Here is a 19637-nt window from a genome sequence, read left to right as displayed (position 1 = left end):
CCATTTTTAAATGTATTTATTACCGTAAATCAGTAAAAAATAAAATGCTGCTAATCAGTAAATCAGTCAGCCCACAATTACTACAATTCTACAGTTGATGTCTCTTTCCTTTGACTTGTTATTTGTACAATATATGATGTATATGATGGCGTTTTTTCATAGCAAAGGCTATACTATGATGTTTTCTAAGAGACATACGATGCTACTCTGCTTGTTCTGGCTGCTGCACTCCTCCTCTGTTGTTTTCTGGATTGTACTCAGCTACATGCCTTCATCCACCAGGCCTCCGTTGACTCGTCCCGCCTGCCGTCTCTGGAGCTGAAGCTGGATTGGAACAGACCAAAGTACAGTCCAATCACGATGCCAGCTGCCTCTCAAAAGGCTCCTTCATCTGGCAGGTGGCGGCACTTCTTCTGAGGGGAAGCTGAGCTGGTCCAGCAGAACTTTGGAGATGTGTTCCAGTGGTTGGTGGATGTGTGGGGAGATAGAGAGGGACCTTTGAATTGTTCACAAAGGAAAACAGGGAACCCATTGGTAGTTTTAGTTTAGGCTGCTACTGCGGTGTGTTTTTGGGTTTTAAGAGGTGAACAGTAAGAGGTTGTTTTCCTACTGATTATCTTTTACTTTTTTCCTGGTTGGAATGCCCATCAATGTCAATGTGAAGTTCACTTTTAGTTTTGTTTATTTTACTAACACACATTTGTTTTTAAACCCCTCACATGTTGTGTTGTTGTAAACTTACTCTTTCAAATAAATTCTCGTCTAACCCTCTGGAAACCAGCGTTTGGACTGTTTTTGTGTTGCTCCTCACCTACTTCAGACAGCCAGGACAAAACAACGTTTTGTGGAATAAAGGCTATACTATGACGTTTTTAGAGCGACATGCTATACTATAGGCTTTTTAAATTGACATATTAAGATGATGTTTTTTTTGTTTTACTTTTTTAGCAACATATTATAAGAATTTGAAGAGTTTTAAAAATTACTATACTTTTACTTGTGCAATGAAGTATTATCCTATGGCATTTTTGAGACGACATATCTGGTCAACACACACAGAAATAAACTCCATCAACATCTGGAGTGCATGGCACACATTATATCTGACACTAAAGCTGCATATAAAGTGCATTAAAAGCGGCACCAATAAGAAAATAAACATTAACTTACCGAACAATCAAGAGTCCTTTCAGTGTCTGCTGGTAGAATCAGCTGAAGGTCGAAAACTGGTTAAAACAAGCCAACAGGCAGGAAAACTGTCTGTGGAAAAGGTTCTGCTGCTGCACCGATAAATAAACCAACAGTTATTATATCAGAATTAATCCAAACGAGGAGAACAGAGTCCCTGCTGCCTCCTTCATAGGATCCTGTCAATCATTCCAGACCAGACTGTCAATCAAGTAGTCCCGCCCCCTGGCTTCGCAAAACTTTAACGCTCTATAAAAATCAATATTGATTTATTTTAAGATCGGCCACCTGATGTCTCATTTTGACCATGAAAACTAACAAAAAAAATTCTATCCAGTCTATGCACCGTACTCTGTTTGGCTCCACGCTTGCTGATGACCACTTCCGGTCTCAGAAAATGAAAAAACGGACCTTTTTTCGTTTCTCTCTCTTACTGAATTTATTCTCTTGTTATTGAAAATATAAAATGAAAATCAAAGCATTTTAAAAATTTCGTATATCTGTAACCAAGTATCAATTTGCCCCTCTTTCAATAACAAACAAAGATGAGATCAGGTGCAAATGTACTCAGTAGGAATTTATTCTGGGTCTGGCAGTGGTATGCTGCCTAAGTTCAATAAAATAAAGTAAAAGATTTTATGGACTGAAACGTACCTTCCCTTTAAGTCAGTGTCTGTTTGTTTAGCTCAAATTATGTTCTTTCATGTTAGTGACACACGCACACAAACAACAAAAAAATATTAACAATAATAATAAAATAAACTCTCTTCAGCTTCGATATAAATAATATGACTTAGTCCTGCAACACAAATGGTGGCCAACAACATAAAAGAAATATCCCAACTCAGAACCTTGTAAAATGTCTCTTTTCAATGTTTATCAAAAGTAAATCAGTCCTTTTACTCTAAGTTAATGAACAGTTACTCCTCTCAACAAATTGTGGTGATCCACAATTTGGCATTTCCGAATCCAAAAAAAAAAAAAAAATTGTCAGCAAAGGAAACAAAATTTGGGTACCACCCCCCCCCCCCCCCCAAAAAAAATACTATAGAGCTCTATAGAAAGAAAAGGTTTTGTTTCTGATACTCAAGTTGTCCACGAGCAGACCTGGGTGATGGCTGGCGACCAGTCCTGGGGCACAGCGGTCTCTGCCTGACTCTGGTCCACCCGCACGGTGCACTTCACAATGTTAGCAGATCGCTAGCTAGCCTCTCGGTCCACTCTCCGCTAGCAGGAACAAATATAAGTGGTGACTTGATGTGAAAGACGGCTAGTAGAGACTGGCTACAGCTCTGCCATGTCTTCTGCTCTACAACCGTAAAGCAGAGCTTACTGTTGTGACTCTTACAGAGAAAGTGTGCCCATTGAAACCCCCCCCCAAATAGTATGTGTCTGCACCTACAGGGCTGCAGCTACAGGGCTGTACACTTCCTTTAAGTTTAGAGCACTTTTTACAGACAGCGCCACCTACCGCAATAGATGATCACTAAAGTGCACAATTTACGTTTTAAATTGATTTCACTCAAAATATACTTACAAGACAAAAGGCTTATTCAAGAAGAATTCCCCGTTCATTTTAACCCCTGTAAGTTTTTCTACATAGCTGGAGGCTGCACTTTCAGGAACACACCAAGTATTCAACACAAAGTACTACTACTAACACAAGGACAACTCTGAAGACATATATATATATATATATATATATATATATATATATATATATATATATATATATATATATATATATTACACAATAATATGAAATAAAAATAAAAGCTGAACACACACGCGCACACACGCGCACACACGCGCACACACGCACACACACGCACACACACACACACACACACACACACACACACACACACACACACACACAAGTAAGTGAAGTCTATAGCTCCCGCTGCAAAACCTCTGATCTCACTTCCTCCTGATAGAGACACACAGATAGAAATTAATAAGCATAAGTCGATATAGCACTGATATATCTGATACACTGTACATATTTCACTTATTTACTTTGGTAAAATGGATTTTATTTTTAACTTTTCATGCCAATACACCTCCTTTTGAAATGAGCACCACTTATCAACCGAACAGTCTGCCTTCTTTCTTCAGGTCTTTTTTAATCCGTCTACAAAATTCCTCCACTTCACTGAAAGAGTCAGACTACATTATCACTACAGGCTTGACAGAAATACTGGTAACACTTAAAAAGGATACATTCACAAACATTGGTACGCTTTAACGAAGGTGGCAACTACTTGTATTAGTAAACAGTTAAAAAACAAAAACATTTTAGTGCATTGTGTAAATTTTAAAAAATCCATCCTTTACCCTTACCTTTGATGGTAAGCTGGACCACTGAAGAAGACCTGCTCAGCTTCCTGCAGGGACAGATTGTCCTGCATAGACAGGCCATATATGATGGTCTGCCAAAAGAAAACGGTTCATTTTTAAACAATATAATTTACATATACCATTTTACAGCAGAGCAAGTCATGCTAGACAGGCACATACACAAATACCGCCATGAAAGGTGTGCTATTTATTTAGCCTATAAAAGTGCAGGAGCACAGACATGGATAATTATATTACATGGCAAAGCCTACCTCTGGAAAGAGAACATGACAGATGAACAGCACTTCATCTGTGAAGCTCAGTTGTGTTGGTCCTCTGTGGAGTACAGTCTTTAAGAATGCAACAAGCTTGTCGTGTTGTTCCTCACTATCCAGGTAGAGAGGCATCTGGCAACAAGACTTCTGATGAATCCAAGTAGAGCGTTTGCCACTAAGTACATCCTGAAGGCAAACCAAAGTACAGAAAGAATGAATTTCTGGAATTCAGGTATTCTTTTGAAACACAGCCAAAAAGTGTTCTGTCCGCTGATAATATTACTAACAAAGACCCTAAGTGAATCTTTTCTGAGTCAGTCTGCAATGACGAGAAAACAGGAACATTTTCAAAGTACCACCAAATGCTGCTCAGCTCCCTTTGACTGGATAATGAAGTCCACCAGTCTGGTTTCCTTTGCAGTGCGTTCAGTGACAGCCTGCATATGGAGCGTAACGTCATCAGTGACGGCACCCCGCCTTGGTACTCTGTAAATAGGCTTCAGGGTTCCCTGGAGCAGGTTCTGGCTTCATTAGTCCAGAAAGCAAACCTCTGGCCGTACCTTTCGAACAACAAAATTCATCTAAGATAAATAATGGGAAAAAGCTAATACACTGGTGAAAAAATGCCATGCACAAATACTCTGGACAAAGACTGCCATCCACAGTCTAAATGAACGGGGAATTCTTCCTGAATAAGCCTTTTGTCTTGTAAGTATATTTTGAGTGAAATCATCAATTTAAAACGTAAATTGTGCACTTTAGTGATCATCTATTGCGGTAGGTGGCGCTGTCTATAAAAAGTGCTCTAAACTCAAAGGAAGTGTACAGCCCTGTAGCTGCAGCCCTGTAGGTGCAGCCCTGTAGCTGCAGCCCTGTAGGTGCAGCCCTGTAGGTGCAGCCCTGTAGCTGCAGCCCTGTAGCTGCAGCCCTGTAGCTGCAGCCCTGTAGCTGCAGCCCTGTATGTGCAGCCCTGTAGCTGCAGCCCTGTAGCTGCAGCCCTGTAGGTGCAGCCCTGTAGGTGCACCCCTGTAGGTGCAGCCCTGTAGCTGCAGCCCTGTAGCTGCAGCCCTGTAGGTGCAGCCCTGTAGCTGCAGCCCTGTATGTGCAGCCCTGTAGGTCAGCCCTGTAGCTGCAGCCCTGTAGGTGCAGCCCTGTAGCTGCAGCCCTGTAGGTGCAGCCCTGTAGCTGCAGCCCTGTAGCTGCAGCCCTGTAGGTGCAGCCCTGTAGCTGCAGCCCTGTAGCTGCAGCCCTGTAGCTGCAGCCCTGTATGTGCAGCCCTGTAGCTGCAGCCCTGTAGGTGCAGCCCTGTAGCTGCAGCCCTGTAGGTGCAGCCCTGTAGCTGCAGCCCTGTAGCTGCAGCCCTGTATGTGCAGCCCTGTAGCTGCAGCCCTGTATGTGCAGCCCTGTAGGTGCAGCCCTGTCGCTGCAGCCCTGTAGGTGCAGCCCTGTAGCTGCAGCCCTGTAGGTGCAGCCCTGTAGGTGCAGCCCTGTAGCTGCAGCCCTGTAGGTGCAGCCCTGTAGCTGCAGCCCTGTAGGTGCAGCCCTGTAGCTGCAGCCCTGTAGCTGCAGCCCTGTAGGTGCAGCCTCCCTGCAGACATACCCTTCTCTGGCTCGGTAACCACCGGGTTACATCTCCCTTTTTGATTATGAAAAGGAAAAACGTCTTATATTTCAATTTTAATTTTTGTATTTTAAAACGAAAATCAAATAGCCACTCGTTTTTTTGTTTTTCAATACCTGTTTCAGAACGGAAGATCCAATTGTCAAAATATACACGGACCCATAATGTTGTTGAAATCTATTTTCCTTCAGGAATTCTTCTTCTGAAAATGGGTGCAACTGGGTGATTGTATTTGAGATATCATCTTTATTTCATCAAAAGGAATACTCTTTCATTTCCATGACATTGCCTTCTTTTCCCCCAGTCATACAGCTCTGCAGTCATCTTTTGTTGGCATTGTTCAAATATTTTTTTGCCTTTACTGCACAGTATAAAACATCAGAAGAGGTGCTACATTTGTTTAGATACAACAGTGTAAATGTGCAAGATGAAAAATGACTATCAAACATATATTCTACCATTTAAAATTCAGTTCAAGTCTTTTTTGTTTTGTTTTGTTTTTTTAGTCCTCAGCCACACTGACAAGGCATCACAAACAGCAGAGTCGAATGAAACAAAAGCAGTTTACACTGATAAGAAAGGTTTTTTTTTTTCAATTTGTCATCAAGTACCCTGTATAATACAAAGTCGTTTCAAAATCTCATTTCTTTTAGAGAAAGAGACTGTCTGTTCACAGCAACTAGTCAACAGAAACAAATCGACAAGTCACGTCCTGGTTTACACACAAAGAATAGAAAAATATTTTACTGGAGTCCTTCATTTGTTATTCTGGTGTTCGGGGAGAGAATTACTGTCCCCCTAAACACCTCATTCATGTCCACAGTTTTCTAAAACCAGGAAACTTGTAAAAAGAATCCTGTCTCTTTTACAAAGTGCAATCTGTCCTGTAAAGGCTCGTCTTTAGAAGAAAAATAACCGTCCCATGTCATGTTCACAGATGTCCATGTTGGAGTTTTTAGCTGCGATGGAGTGAATGACTGGTGTTTGTCCCAGTCTGATGACATCACACGTTGGTGACCTCGATGCTGGTGTAGCCTCGGATCGGGCTTCCCTCGGTTCTGGGTGGAGTGTGGTCTCGACCCTCCCGAGGCAGGGAGCCGTAGCTGCCATGGCAACTCAAGTCCCGTCCGCTGCGAGCTTTAGGGCTGAACCCTGCTGGAGGCTGGAGCAGAAACACAAGTTCATGTTTACAGTTAACCACCGGCTCACAAAACAAGTAAACAAATGGAAAACGAACAATTACCAATCAACAATTATGATTAATAACGAAGCCACTTCTACAGACTTGCTTTTACCCTCAACCTTGTTCTTTAATTTTTCAAACTGCCCAGTACCTTTGTTTGTTATGATTGCTAATCTAGCTAATTATTAATTTAATTTATTATCACTTTACTATTTTTTAAGTGACTGCTCTGACTTGTCTCCTTATGTCTTGTTTTTAACTGTCAAAGCACTTTGTGAACACTGTTCTTAAGTTTGCTCAACAAATAAAGTTGTTGTTATTATTATTATTATTATTATTATTATTATTATTATTATTATTATTATTATTATTATTATTACTATTATTATTATTATTATTATTATTATTATTATTATTATTATTATTATTATTATTATTATTATTATTATTACTATTATTATTATTATTATTATTATTATTATTAATACTACTACTACTACTAATAATAATAATAATAATAAAAATGGACGTAACTCTGTCAAGGGTAAAATGTACATTTAAATCCAATATTCTCTCACATGGATGCAGCTGATTTGAAATTCCCATCAGTTAACTAGTTAGGGTGAATATGTAAATATGTTGTGTATTAATTCACTTACATTTACAAACCAACATTTGCAATGTTACTCCTTTACACTACATAATATATACAATACCTGCTCAGGGTATTTTATTATTATTTTATTGTTATAATGTATGTTTGTATATATCTTCACTTTTGCTGCTTATCTTACTTTTATTCCTTACCTTTATTTATTTATTTGTTTTTATAAATTTGACTTCGAGATACATACAAAGAATTCCAATGTAACTGTATTATTATTCTATAATAGTGTGTAAAAGAATAGTGAATTTTTATGGTCAAATAAAAAAAAAAAGAATCACCATGTGCAAAAAAATTTTAGATGTGGACATTGTTCAGTCAGCATTGTACAGTTCTGGCCTGTTTTTTTGTTTTGTTTGTAATATACCTGTGCAAATGGCAATCTATTCTATTCTGTTCTCTTCTAATTTAATGATATTTAGTTGAGCCTGGCTGATATACTGGCTGGCCTGTCACACATATTAGTACTAGAATATATGTTTTTTTGTACAGAACATAAAGCATATAAAGAGGGGTAATTAGGTCCGAGTCATATGCTTTGTTCAGCTGTTTTAACACTATTTCCAACACTCTACAGAAGCACTGTCCGCAGTACACGTAGCAGAGTATGATGGTGTGGAGCCAAACAGTGTTGTCATGGTAAGCTATGAACCAGCTTGGGACATACATTGGTTCCAAGTCAGTAAGTATATAAGTCTTACCCCTATCCATTTTCATCTTCAATACCACTCTATTCTCTCTCTCTCTATATATATATATACATATCTATCTACATATACATATTCCTCATATATATATATAGATGCATATGAATAATATCATCATCATTTTATATCATATTATCAGAAAGATCAGTATCGGCATCAGCGCTAAACATCTAGTATCAGTCAGATTCTAAACTTGACAATTTATTTAATGAAATACTTTCTGTAATAAAAGCATCTTGCTCTGTTTATCACCCTCATTAAACTAACTTTGTCATTCAGTGCCTAATTAGTGCTACAGCTCTGTTGCGTCTGTGTCAAATCTGTGTTGTGTAACATGAAAGTGACCGTGTATAATTTTTGTTTCCAAACACAAGCTGAAATTGTGGACAACAGCTTGGGTTGTAGAGCAGTAATTTTTTCGCACTTTGACAGCCCTCCTCCTCAGCGAGCCCTCTTCATCAGTGTGTCGGCTGGTGGAGCTGGGCGGTCTGCCCAGGGAGTTCTGGCGAAGCAGGGTTGGTGGTGTTCCCAGGCCTAAATGCTCGTAGTCCTGTTTGGCATCAGCTCTGCGGGGAGACGGGAGCAGCAGCACATAGTGTTTTAACCAAACGCTGATAACATGTTATCAGAGATGGGTTCTTTTAGGTCAGGGGTGTCAAACTCAACTTAGTTCAGGGGCCACATACATCCAAATTTGATCTCAAGTAAAATCATAGCATAATAACCTATAAATAATGACAATTCCAATTATTTAGTGCAAAAAAGTACATTCTGAAAATACTCACATTTAAGGAAATATCTTTTTAGAAAACATTTTGAACAAACTGAAATTTTTTAAGAAAAATAAATTCAATTTCAACAACATTATGCTTCAGTTTATCATTTACACATTACAACTTCCACATCACAGGGTATCTATAAAGGCACAAAACATCTAGTCACATGTATCTGGAACTGAACGATATAGTGTGCTATTTTACTTTTAAAAAGACAAAAGACAACAAAAACAGGACAAATATTACAAAAGTGAGACACAAAATGACAAAGTGAGAAACAAAATGACAAAAAAATGAGACAAACGACACAAAACAAAACAAAAAAGAGACAAAAAATTTGACAAAGTGACAAAGCGACAAAAAAAATTAACAAAGTATACAAATGACAAAAGCATGAAACAAAACGACAAAAACAATACACAAACAAATAAATAAAGCAAACCATAAATTGGCAAAAATCAAACAAAAAACACAAGTGAGACAAAAAAGAAACACAAAAACAATAAATAAAACAAAAACATGAGACAAATGACATAAGTCAGACAAAAATAGACAAAAAGACAACAAAAATAAGACAAAATATTACAAAAATGAGACACAAAATGACCAAAAAACAATGAGCAATCTGGTATCTTATTTTGAGATGAAAACAGCTTGTCATTATCTAGGAATTATTCTAAATTCATAGTTTTGCAAATTTATAAGAAGCAGTTAATGTCTTCTCTGTAATTTTAGTTTTTCACAAAGTGGTCCTGTGGGCCAGACTGAACCATCTGGAGGGCTGGTTTTGGCCCGCGGGCCGCATGTTTGACACCTGTTTCAGGTAAAGGAATCTTTTCACATGTGTGTCTCGATGTCTCTGTGAACGTCTCCTCTCACCTGGCTGGGCCAATCAGTGCTTTCATCTCCTCAACAAGGTGTCGGCGAACCATGTGCTTGTTGCTCGGGATTCCCAGCGCTGTTGCCATGGCGTCCGTGTTGAAAGTGGGGTCTAGCACCATGACAGCTCCATGGACTCCACTGTTTAAGAGACCCTCAGCAAATTCCTGGGTGGGCAAATGGGAAGAAATCCAAATAGTCACCCCTTTCATTCATTACACATTCATTCATATCTAAAGTTCTTGGTATAATCCTGTGGATGTTACTGGCTAAGGAGGAAAGATTCTGCAATCATCAGCCTCTCAAAATGATGTTTAAAATTGATTTGAAAGCACAGAGCCTATTGATTCATTTGTTGATATCAGTAGAACTCAAACTTCCTGAGGATATTAACAGGATGTCAGTCCAGACAGCCTTATCTGTGCACACTCTGAATGTGGTCGTTATCGACGGGGAACATTAATATTGGAGCATCAACACAAAGGCTGTAATCAGCCAGGACCAGGTTTGATGTAAAATTACAAAGGCTTGCTATCACTCTGTGGAGCGAGTAAACAAAGGATCTTCTATTTACCACGTGATGGTGTTTTTACAGTATTCAGCACGTGCATGATGGGGATGCATCTCTTCATTATCTTCATTAATTGTGTACTATATATACTGGTTAAAAATGTGTTAGCTTCAACAAATCCATTTGTTATTTCAGTGGAGAAAAAAAATATATGTTGTATGATATGATGCTCTATGTCTGGATCAGTTTGTATGTCAACATGTGACTTTAAGTTAATATGTTGTTCCCAGTCCCACCTTGAGGTCAATATCTCTGATCCATTTCATGACCCGATGAGACGTCCACACCAGTGGATCCACATTCTGGTGCTCACACTGTATCCGGCGAGCCTGCAGGGCCTGAAAACCATTTCAAAAAACGCACTTTATACAACTGATAGGGAATATACACTCACTGGCCACTTTATTAGGCACACCTGTTCAGTTGCTTGTTAACCGAGCATCAGAATTGGGGAAAAGGGGGATTTAAGTGACTTTGAACGTGGCATGGTTGTTGGTCTGAGTATTTCAGAAGCTGCTGATCTACTGGGATTTTCACACACAACCATCTATAGGGTTTACAGAGAAAGGTCCGAAAAAGTGCAGATATCCTGTGAGGCCTTTGGGATGTGGTGGAATGGGAGACTTGCAGCATGGATGTGCAGCTGACAAATCTGCAGCAGTGTGATGCTGTCATGTCAACAGGGACCAAAATCTCTGAGGAATGTTTCCAACACCTTGTTGAAAGGATGCCACGAAGAATTAAGTCAGTTCTGAAAGCAAAGGGGGTCCAACCTTTTACTAGCAAGGTGTCCCTAATAAAGTGGCCAGTGAGTGCACAAGGGGGTGTTCAAGCAGCAGAGTTTAACCAGTTTCAACTGTTTCTCGCTTACCTCTTTGTCGAAATTGAGTAAATGTAGCAGTTCTATCCCCAGCAGCAAGCTGACCTGATGGAACTTCTTCGTGATGTTCAGGTGACGCTCCAAGTCCCGACGTGTCAGAGAGTTCAACATGCGTCCATCTACCAGGTGAGTGTGAAAGGCCTGAGAGTACTGAGGCAAGCCCACGTCGCTCAGCCAGGCTTTGGCCACCCAGTGATGGTCCATATCTGCAGCCTTGGAGAGCCTGCAGACAGACAGTGGAACGTGGATTTAACCTTCGTGTTGTCCTGCGGGTCAAAATTGACACATTTTAAAGTTTGAAAATGTGGAGAAAAAAAACATTTTCAACATTTTTGGGAAATCTTTGAACATTTTTTGGTGGAAAAAAGAAATGTTAAAAATCTTTCTTAAGAACATTCACAGAACAATCAACCAAAATCCAGCAAATTTCGCTGGATTTTGGTTGATTTTTTTTGTGAATGTTCTTAAAGAAAATATTAGAAGTTTTACTGATATATATGGAATCACTTTAGATACTTTTAGGACTTTTTTGGGAAGATTTTTACTCATTTTTTGAAAATATTTACAAGAATTTTCTTGCCAAATTTGGGGGATTTTTTAAAAATAAAACTTTTAAGGGAAACTTTCAAGGAATTATTGGGGATTTTTTTGCTGAATTTTTGGAATTTTTTTCAGACAAGGAAACCACATTTTTTGGTACCTGTAAATGAGGACAACAGGAGGGTTAAAGGGTTCCTCACATAGAAAAAATCTCATTTTTGCATTGCTTGGGAAAATAGTTTTAAAGCAACCAAATGTATGGCTTTGCTTGTCCTATTTATTTGGTCCAGATGTATATTGATAGTCGTTGTATGGCTTATCATTAAATATCGAACAGGCATTCATGGTCCTCAGATGGTGAAAGCTACTGACTTTTTTTTTCCCAGAAAAACTATGAGGTTAGTATTGTCCTGACAACCAGTAAATGGACTGCTATTCAGTTCATATTTCCCATAAAATGAATCATAATGACTTAAATGCTGCCATGATTTCCCCCTGGTGCCATTATGTAACACAGCTTTCTTTTAGTTTGCTATTGTTAGCATGCTACCACAACAATCTAAGAGGGCAAATACTACATCAGCTGAACATCCACATTTTAGCATTTAGCTCAAAGAACTGAGCTGCTCCCAAGCTTAGTCTTCATCTGCTAGAATCTCAATACAATACAGATGTGTGGTATTACATCTGTAGCTGCTCAAAGCATGAACAAAGATACAGAGCTGAAATGTCATGCTGATTAACTAGCCAAGAGCCAGAACATTGATTTGGGATAGTTTTGTTAATCTAATAATGTTTTTGTTTTTTTTTTAACTTAAAAATGTCTAATAATTACATAGTTTGCAAAATTAACAGCTTTTCTTTGTTTTTTATTATAGAAAAGAGTAAAACAGAATTATTCTATTTGGACTGTCAGTAAGACTTTCATCTGGACCTAATGAAAGTTAAGTTGAAATTTTTCACCATTTTACAATTAATTGACAAATCAATCAGCTAATCATTACATTAATGTATGATGAAAATAATCGTCAAAATAACATTTGAAAAATATGCATCTCCCTGCAGAAAGTGTCCCTATTCCCTATTTCACAGCAAAAGTCCACAGAAGTCACAGTTGACAGTTTTCAAAGGGACAATTTCTTTGATATGAAGTAGTTCCGAGGAGAACTCTCCACTTCAAGGTCTGTGGATAATCCAGAGTAACAGAGACACAGATTCTGGAGAGGCACGCTGCTTTTCAATTTTTCAGATGTCACTTTTTCAATGCTCTGAGGTTGGCAAACTGAATATTTCAAAACCCAGGGAACATTAAAGTCAAACTAGCTGCATAGTTAAATACCACAAGGGGTTAGTGAGAAGATGATTTTATTTTTTTTCTTGTGATTTGGGCGAGTTGAACTTGTGTAGTAAGTTGTAATGTGTAAATGATAAACTGAGGCATAATGCTGTTGAAACTGAATTTATTTTTCTTAACAATTTTCAGGTTGTTCATAATGTTTTGTAAAAAGATAATTCCTTAAATGTGAATATTTTCAGAATGTATATTTTTTGCACTAAATAATTGGAATTGTCATTATTGATAGGTTATTATGCTGTGATTTTACTGGGTCAGCCCACTGGAGATCAAATTGGGATGAATGTGGAACTAACCTGAACTAGAATGAGCTTCACACCCCTGACTTAGAAGATGTTCTCCCTCACTACATCATGTAGGCTGAATGTTTTTCCTATGAATCACCAACAGATGGCCCTCTTGCACTACCATGTCATATACAGTTTCTATGGGAATCCTCTGCATCTCTTCCTCACCCTCTACCATTCTCAGCATCTCTGTAATCTTCAATGGCCAGGCGGAGTTTGCGGCGATGCATTAAACTGCTGACACCTAAACCCAGCTCCAGGTCTTCATCAGTGAGTCCCAGTAAAACCTGCAAGACGCCACAACGGACCAGTCAGAATTCACTGCGAGTACAAATTATTTCTGCATCATGTGAGGGCCTTTACCTTGCCACTCTTGACGTTTTCTGAGCAGGAGCGGATGTACATGGGCATCGCCATGACAACCTCCAGCCAGGCCTGCACCGTTCCCGCCCTCCACTGGGACATGGGCGTCATCCTGGCCAGCTCCACCTGCTGGAGGCGGTCCAGCTGGTCCTCCGAGCCATCCGACAGGCTGAGGCTGTGGCGGGTGGGGCTGGAGAGGCTGTCTGAGTCTGGGTGGGGTGAGGTGAGGTGAGGTGGGTGAGGTGAGGGGACGGGGGTTAAGACACATGGGTGATGCAGGTTGAGGTTGTGAGTGAAGGCAGAGGTGGCGTAGTGGGTATAGTGAGCAACGAGAAAACACAACGTCAGTGTGCTGCAGGAAATATTTAAAAAAAACATATTCATATAAAATCCTACCCAGTGGGGGGGCAGAAGGGAACGAACAAGCTTTTAACGACATCCTAAGCTTTTGGCTGCGCGACAACAAGCTAAGTGTTTGCCAGTGATGCTGTAAACAAAGTTGCAGCTTTTTATAAACAAGCTCCTCACTTAAGAAGTCCATTAAACTGGCAGCTGTTTGAGCTGCAGAATTAACATGACTCATCTGTCTAGATTAGCCTGCAGCAAAAAGCTCTCTGAAGATAGGGGGAAAAAAACACATGCAATTAGGAAAAGCATGTTACATTTTAATGCATTATGATCACATCGAATTCATAAACTGTAATGCTCTCTCCCTAAATGATTCCCTATAGTTTTGTACCGCTTACCTTATACATCACTAAGTTGATCCAAATATTTCCTGTTTACATTTTTTCTCATCATCAATGTCTGGAGGAGTAATCAGGCCGAGATTTCAGTATTGTGTGCAATTTTACAGTCAAAACCAGCAGGTGGCAACATGAGACTAAATGTGGATTCAGCAGCTGGTGTAGCATCATATACTTCCTTCATTGTCATTCTGCTTGAAGCATCCTCACCCCTGGCTGTTCTTTTTCCTCCGATAACAAAAATGACGTACCTCAAAGTCACCTGTCTTGTTTAATACGTTCGGAAAGCCTCTACCTTAACGCCAGCCCTCAGAATACAGCGGCACTCTCTGGCTTCCCCTTTGACTGCACACGAGCTTTAGCCATCAAGGCTGCAACTGTAAGGACTCCTGGGAAGCTAATGAGCCTTGGATAAAAGCATCCACCTGAGAGCTCGCTCTTAATGGACAGTGCAGAATCTTTGTCCTTCCTGTTGGTCGCTACATTCTCCACATCCATTTGTTGTTTCAGTGGAGGAAAAAAAAAGTAAAGATGTGGGATGAAATGATGCTCTCTTTCTGCATCATTCACTGAAATGTTGCCTGGGGCCTTCGAGTTTAAAAGAGAACAAAAAATAAATCAACATGTTTTTTTTGTTGTTGTTTCCTCCGTGTTTCTGTCTCCTGTTTCATTTCCAGTAAGCAGTCGATGGAAACGCTACTTTTCTGGCAGCCTCCACTGGGCCATTGTGTGTTTCCTCAAAAGGAGATTCACGAGTGGATGATTGCGAGGTCCAAATAAACAGGTTTTTATTAAACCTGCCTACAGTAATTCATCTCGAGCTTGTTGGTTTTTACGTGCCCTCCTAAGAGCAATGTATAAACTGGCGGTGCACATCTAAGTGCCCTTCTGAGAGCAATTCATTTTAAGCTGAATAAATCTGCTCCTTGGCCAGAAATGCAGTCGTCCATATACGAGGTCTGTTTTCCACTCCTAGTAAGTCCTAACAGAGAAAGCCCAGTGGAAGCCGAGAGGTCAGAAGAACACCCCACAGCTATTGAGCTGTTTTACTACGGAATAGTTTGGTGCGTTTTATCTGAGCTCCTGAATGTTGATGTGTTCTGTGAACACCATGATGGATTGTTCTGTTTTGTAAATTACATTTTACTCAAGACAGAAGATGCTGCTTTGTTTAAACTGTCAAAAACTTTGGAAATTATTGATGCAACACAGCAGCATTTCTGATGTGGGGGCCGGTTCTTGTCCGTGGGCCGCATGTTTGACACCCCTGGTATATATGATAAATATGAAGGTACATCCAGTCTGTTTCCAGTCTTTGTGCCGAGTTAATGAAGTGGCTAAAACTTGAATTTTATTCAAATCTGAAAGAGTAATTTGACATTTTGGATATTTGCTTATTTGCCTTCTTACTGAGCCTCAGATGAGAAGATTGACACCTTTAACCAGATTATTGAGTTAATATGAAGCTATAGTCAATCCTATGCTATGCTAATTGCTCCTTGTTGCAGCTTTATATGGTATTTAGCGTTCATTTTTAGAGTCATATCAGCTCTCGAAAGGAAAGTGAATAAGCGTATTTCCCAGAATGCTTCGACATTCCTTTAGCTGCACTCATTGTTGCTGAGATATGTGGTAAATGTGAGAAACGGTGAAGTCAACGCTGACGTCTGTGTTGATGTAAGTAGAACCGAAAGTTCAAGGGAGAGACTTGAGCTCAGACGGATGTTATTGGAGTATAGAAGAAAAAAAAACAACCTGCAGTTGCCCTCGAATTCTTGCTTTATGTAGAGGCACTTAATTGTTTTCAGATGGTTCACTAGAACTTGAAGAAGTGCTTGACTCCAAGGTCGTTTTGTGATGCTGTCTGAGAGTTAGAAGGCATCTGCAGACACAGTTTGCAACCCAGCATTTTCTTTTTTTTTCTTTTGAAAAGCAACTGGAACCGCTGTACCTTGGTCCTACTGAGTCTGATTGATTGCTTCGTGGGTCGCTTCACTGTGTTGAGAGTCCGATGGAGGTCAGACAGGAGGGGTTGGTGTTAGAGGTCAGGGGTCAAATCAAAGCAGAACGTTATTGACACATTGTGCTGACACATATGAGCTCCGTTCCAGCAATCTGACATGGCTTCATCTCCCCTCTCCGCTGCTTGTTTTCTGATTATCGATTCCAATACAACACAAGAGGAAGAAATGCTCTCTGGTATGAATACGGAGAGAGGAAAGGAGGCCATTTGGAAGCTTTTGGATTGCAATCCTCTCACAGATGGACTTGCAGGGCTGAGGGAAGCTACCGCATATGTTAAAAATGGCAGCCCCCCCAGCGTAAAGGACGAGTCAGGATTAGAGTCATACCACAACAAACGGACACTTACAAGACACACAAACACAGGGAAAGAGAGGACAGCCACATGGAAATTCAGCGTTATTTATTTTATTTCAAAATAACTCTTAATTTTCTCATTTAGTTCTTTTGAGCGTAACTTTGTTGCCATGCCTGTAAAAGTTTGCTACTATCCACTTCTTCTAAAACATCTCAGGGCTTCGGAATAGAAGTCCTCCACTGTCGCCTACATCTTTTGAACTTTAAATAAAACTCTTTTCATAATAATATTAATTTAATTTCTGTAATGTTATCTCATTTACAAAAAGAAAACATCTGCGGAAAAATAAGAAAAAAAAACAGAGAGACCGTGGCTCAAAACATAAAGTGATATAATATTTTTCATTTGATATGTTATCTCCACCATCAGCAGAGGATCATAAAAGTTGATTAAATGAAAAAAAGCCTAGATTTTCTTACATCTTTCTCTGAATGTTTGATGAAATAAGCTGGTTGAGCTATTGTTGCTATACACTTTAATGCATGGTGACTCATATTTGAATTACCGCAGTGATTAAGTCCGTGAGCCTAAATGTAGGCTGTGCTAAAGGTTAAAAGATAATCTCCTCGCTGCTTACATGGGTGCTCCTTTGGCAAGCGCTGCGGTTAAATACAGCTCTAATGTAATCTGGAACTCTATAGTGTTTCAGGTGAGGCCAACAAATACCCAGTGTTAGTTTAATATCGGTGAGAGAGAAGATTTCCTGGGGGGGTTCGTGCAGACTCCGACTCAATCCAGTGAATGGATGAAAAAATTCCAATGTCTTGTGCTTGAAAAAAGAAACGCTATTAACCTTTAGCACGAAGTTAATTGCTTTCATTCAGCGATGTCCTGAACTCAGCATCAGAATTTTTTCCGTGAGTTCTCAGGGTCACGGGAGAAGTTATGGATTTGCTTGATTAGCACGCTTAAATCTGGATTTTTAACCTTCAAAGTTGGCACTCGGGCATGTTATAGTAGTCTGCACCTCTTAATTGAAGTTCTGGTTATCTGGTAAAATAACTTTAATTCAAGACGTCTTTAAAAGCCTTGACTACAGGCTAAAATCTGCTCTGTAAGAATAACTGATGTTCCGACTAACTTTCCACAGAAGAATCCTACTCCCAGTGCGGTGTTGTTATAACAACAGCTATGAGCAGCTGTGAGGTCCAGCAGAGAGGAAATGTCACAAAGCCTCATGAATAAGCAGAATAATTAAAGATTCAAAATGCAGTGCTGGGTTTGGTGACTTTGCTGACCTTTACTATATCGAATGTAATTTTGCATAAAGAGCCTCGTAGGTGCAGAATAAAACTAAACTATGTTCAGTTTGGGATGTTCAGCTCTTAAACATTAATCAGAGCTGTTTTTATTTTTGCGTAACAGAGGGTCAAGTTTGAAAATTTAATCACTTCATTTAAAATGGAGGAAATCATGAATAAACATCATGAAATCAGTAACTGACCTCTCTTTTGTTGTTTCGAACAGACAGTTTCTCACCTTGTTGACAACATACCCAGGGAGAGACATTTCTCTTTTAGCAGGGTTTAGCTGAACATGCATTCGGGGACTGGGACTATGTGCATGCATGTCACACATGTACCTTAGGCATGTACGTCTGACATTTCCTGTTTGGCGTCATGATGCTGTGGAACAACATGGAAGGTTCAGTCCTCGCTTAGCAGCTTCTTTGAAGTCTCTTTGAGTCAACATCAAGGAGTGCTTCTGCACAGATTTTTTTTTTTTTTTTTGGCGGTTGAGGGATGTGTTAACCGACAACCGAATTGTGTTGAGTGGATTTGAGGAGTCTGCATGTTGCCTACAGGAAACTGTTCTCATCGTGGCAGTGTGGAAGAAGGGGATGGACCAAGCAGGACAATAAACAGGAGGAGTTTTAAGTTAAAAGGTAGTGGGAGGAGGGGGGAGTACATGTCAAAAATAACAAAAGGCATTCAGGACAAGGAGACATTTACACGCACAAAGTGCACATCAACTGTTGTTATTTACAAGTACAGCAGTCCTTCAAGTTTCCAGTTGAGTGAAAACAAAAAGTCAAAATGTAAAGAACAATTAAAAGATCCGATAACACAGCTGTTTTGGAGGGCGGATACAATAGAACATGTCCACGTTGTCGCTGTGTTACTCTCCACGCTATTTACACATCTGTACATACATGCAGGTGCAATTTGCTCGTTAAGGTTTACACTTCAGCGAAGCAAGATGCGCCTCCGGCTTCTGACATGGCCTCTGACCATGGGTGACACACACATGCACACGCTCTCACACGCATACACACATCGGTATGCATGCATGTGAGACTACACAGGCACACACGATATTATACAGTATCTGTACACACTGACATCGAACACACACCCATCCTCTCATACATGCGCACTTCAACACAATGTCGTCTTCTGATAATTGCCACAAAAGGCTCTCCGGGTGGTTGACTGGGACATGTGTGCTTTACCAGTCTGCATCCTCCTCTATGTAATAATCAGGTGTTGAAGTACCATCAAACAAACCAGGGTCGAGGGACTTGCGCTGCTTTCCTCGGGCGAAGACACGCGACAGAGAGCCCAGCCCCATCTTCTCTTTCTTCTTCTTACGCTTCGCCTCCTCCAGATCTTCTAGGGACTGCAGGAAGAGAGAGAGTGGAGAGACAGAACAGAGGGAAGAGGAAGATGAAGAGATGGGCGAAGGAACAGAGAGAAGCGAGAGCAGAGGAGTCAGTGAAGGGGTGCAGAGTGGGCGATAAAGACCACAAGATAAAGATCACAGCACAAAGGGGAAGTGACACTTGACATGCTGCCAGGCATGCGCTTATTCAAGTTTTCACATAAATTCCAGTCACTGCTGCAGAGTGAGTACACAACAGAAGGCATGGGGCAAACATGAATT

The 19637-nt window shown here is 40.0% G+C and overlaps 2 protein-coding genes and 1 long non-coding RNA gene across 13 annotated transcripts in view; all 3 read right to left on the bottom strand.

Moving 5' to 3' along the window:
* Positions 1–2626, bottom strand: LOC129349435 (uncharacterized). The gene is made up of 2 exons (XR_008602437.1): positions 1171–2626; positions 1–496 (listed from the first exon to the last, which is right to left on the bottom strand). It is a non-coding gene; the product is annotated as an uncharacterized LOC129349435 (long non-coding RNA).
* Positions 2627–3045: 419 nt separating this feature from the next.
* Positions 3046–4593, bottom strand: LOC118470580 (PWWP domain-containing DNA repair factor 3B-like). The gene is made up of 3 exons (XM_035950036.2): positions 4160–4593; positions 3801–3989; positions 3046–3620 (listed from the first exon to the last, which is right to left on the bottom strand). Exons 1-3 carry the CDS (start codon positions 4244–4246, stop codon positions 3528–3530), a joined length of 369 nt encoding a protein of 122 aa, XP_035805929.1. The 5' UTR covers positions 4247–4593; the 3' UTR covers positions 3046–3527.
* A 1057-nt stretch (positions 4594–5650) lies between these two features.
* kazna (kazrin, periplakin interacting protein a) overlaps positions 5651–19637 on the bottom strand; it is a 228083-nt gene continuing 214096 nt past the window's right edge. For 6 of the 11 annotated variants that reach the window (XM_023274358.3, XM_023274357.3, XM_023274361.3 and 3 more), the window contains 8 exons: positions 19250–19373; positions 13629–13837; positions 13434–13552; positions 11076–11307; positions 10441–10542; positions 9634–9800; positions 8403–8544; positions 5651–6586 (listed from right to left, as the gene is read on the bottom strand). In XM_023274358.3, the coding sequence (XP_023130126.2) occupies positions 6428–6586; positions 8403–8544; positions 9634–9800; positions 10441–10542; positions 11076–11307; positions 13434–13552; positions 13629–13837; positions 19250–19373 (1254 nt within the window). In that variant the 3' untranslated portion in view covers positions 5651–6427. Of the gene's footprint in view, positions 6587–8402; positions 8545–9633; positions 9801–10440; positions 10543–11075; positions 11308–13433; positions 13553–13628; positions 13838–16788; positions 19374–19637 lie in introns of those variants that run through there. The other 5 variants (XM_023274359.3, XR_004847692.2, XR_004847691.2 and 2 more) reach the window with 5 other exon arrangements.

This window comes from Amphiprion ocellaris, chromosome 8, assembly GCF_022539595.1.
Source record: "Amphiprion ocellaris isolate individual 3 ecotype Okinawa chromosome 8, ASM2253959v1, whole genome shotgun sequence".
Lineage (NCBI taxonomy): Eukaryota > Metazoa > Chordata > Actinopteri > Pomacentridae > Amphiprion > Amphiprion ocellaris.
This window is presented reverse-complemented; position numbering and strand designations above follow the sequence as displayed.

Excerpts from the sequence above, each read along its gene's own strand:
- LOC118470580 (XM_035950036.2), bottom strand. The coding sequence starts at position 4,246 with ATGCAGGCTGTCACTGAACGCACTGCAAAGGAAACCAGACTGGTGGAC. Across the intron at positions 3,990-4,159 it reads GAGCTGAGCAGCATTTGGTG|GATGTACTTAGTGGCAAACG; the intron begins GTACTTTGAAAA and ends GTTTGCCTTCAG. Across the intron at positions 3,621-3,800 it reads GTCATGTTCTCTTTCCAGAG|ACCATCATATATGGCCTGTC; the intron begins GTAGGCTTTGCC and ends TTCTTTTGGCAG.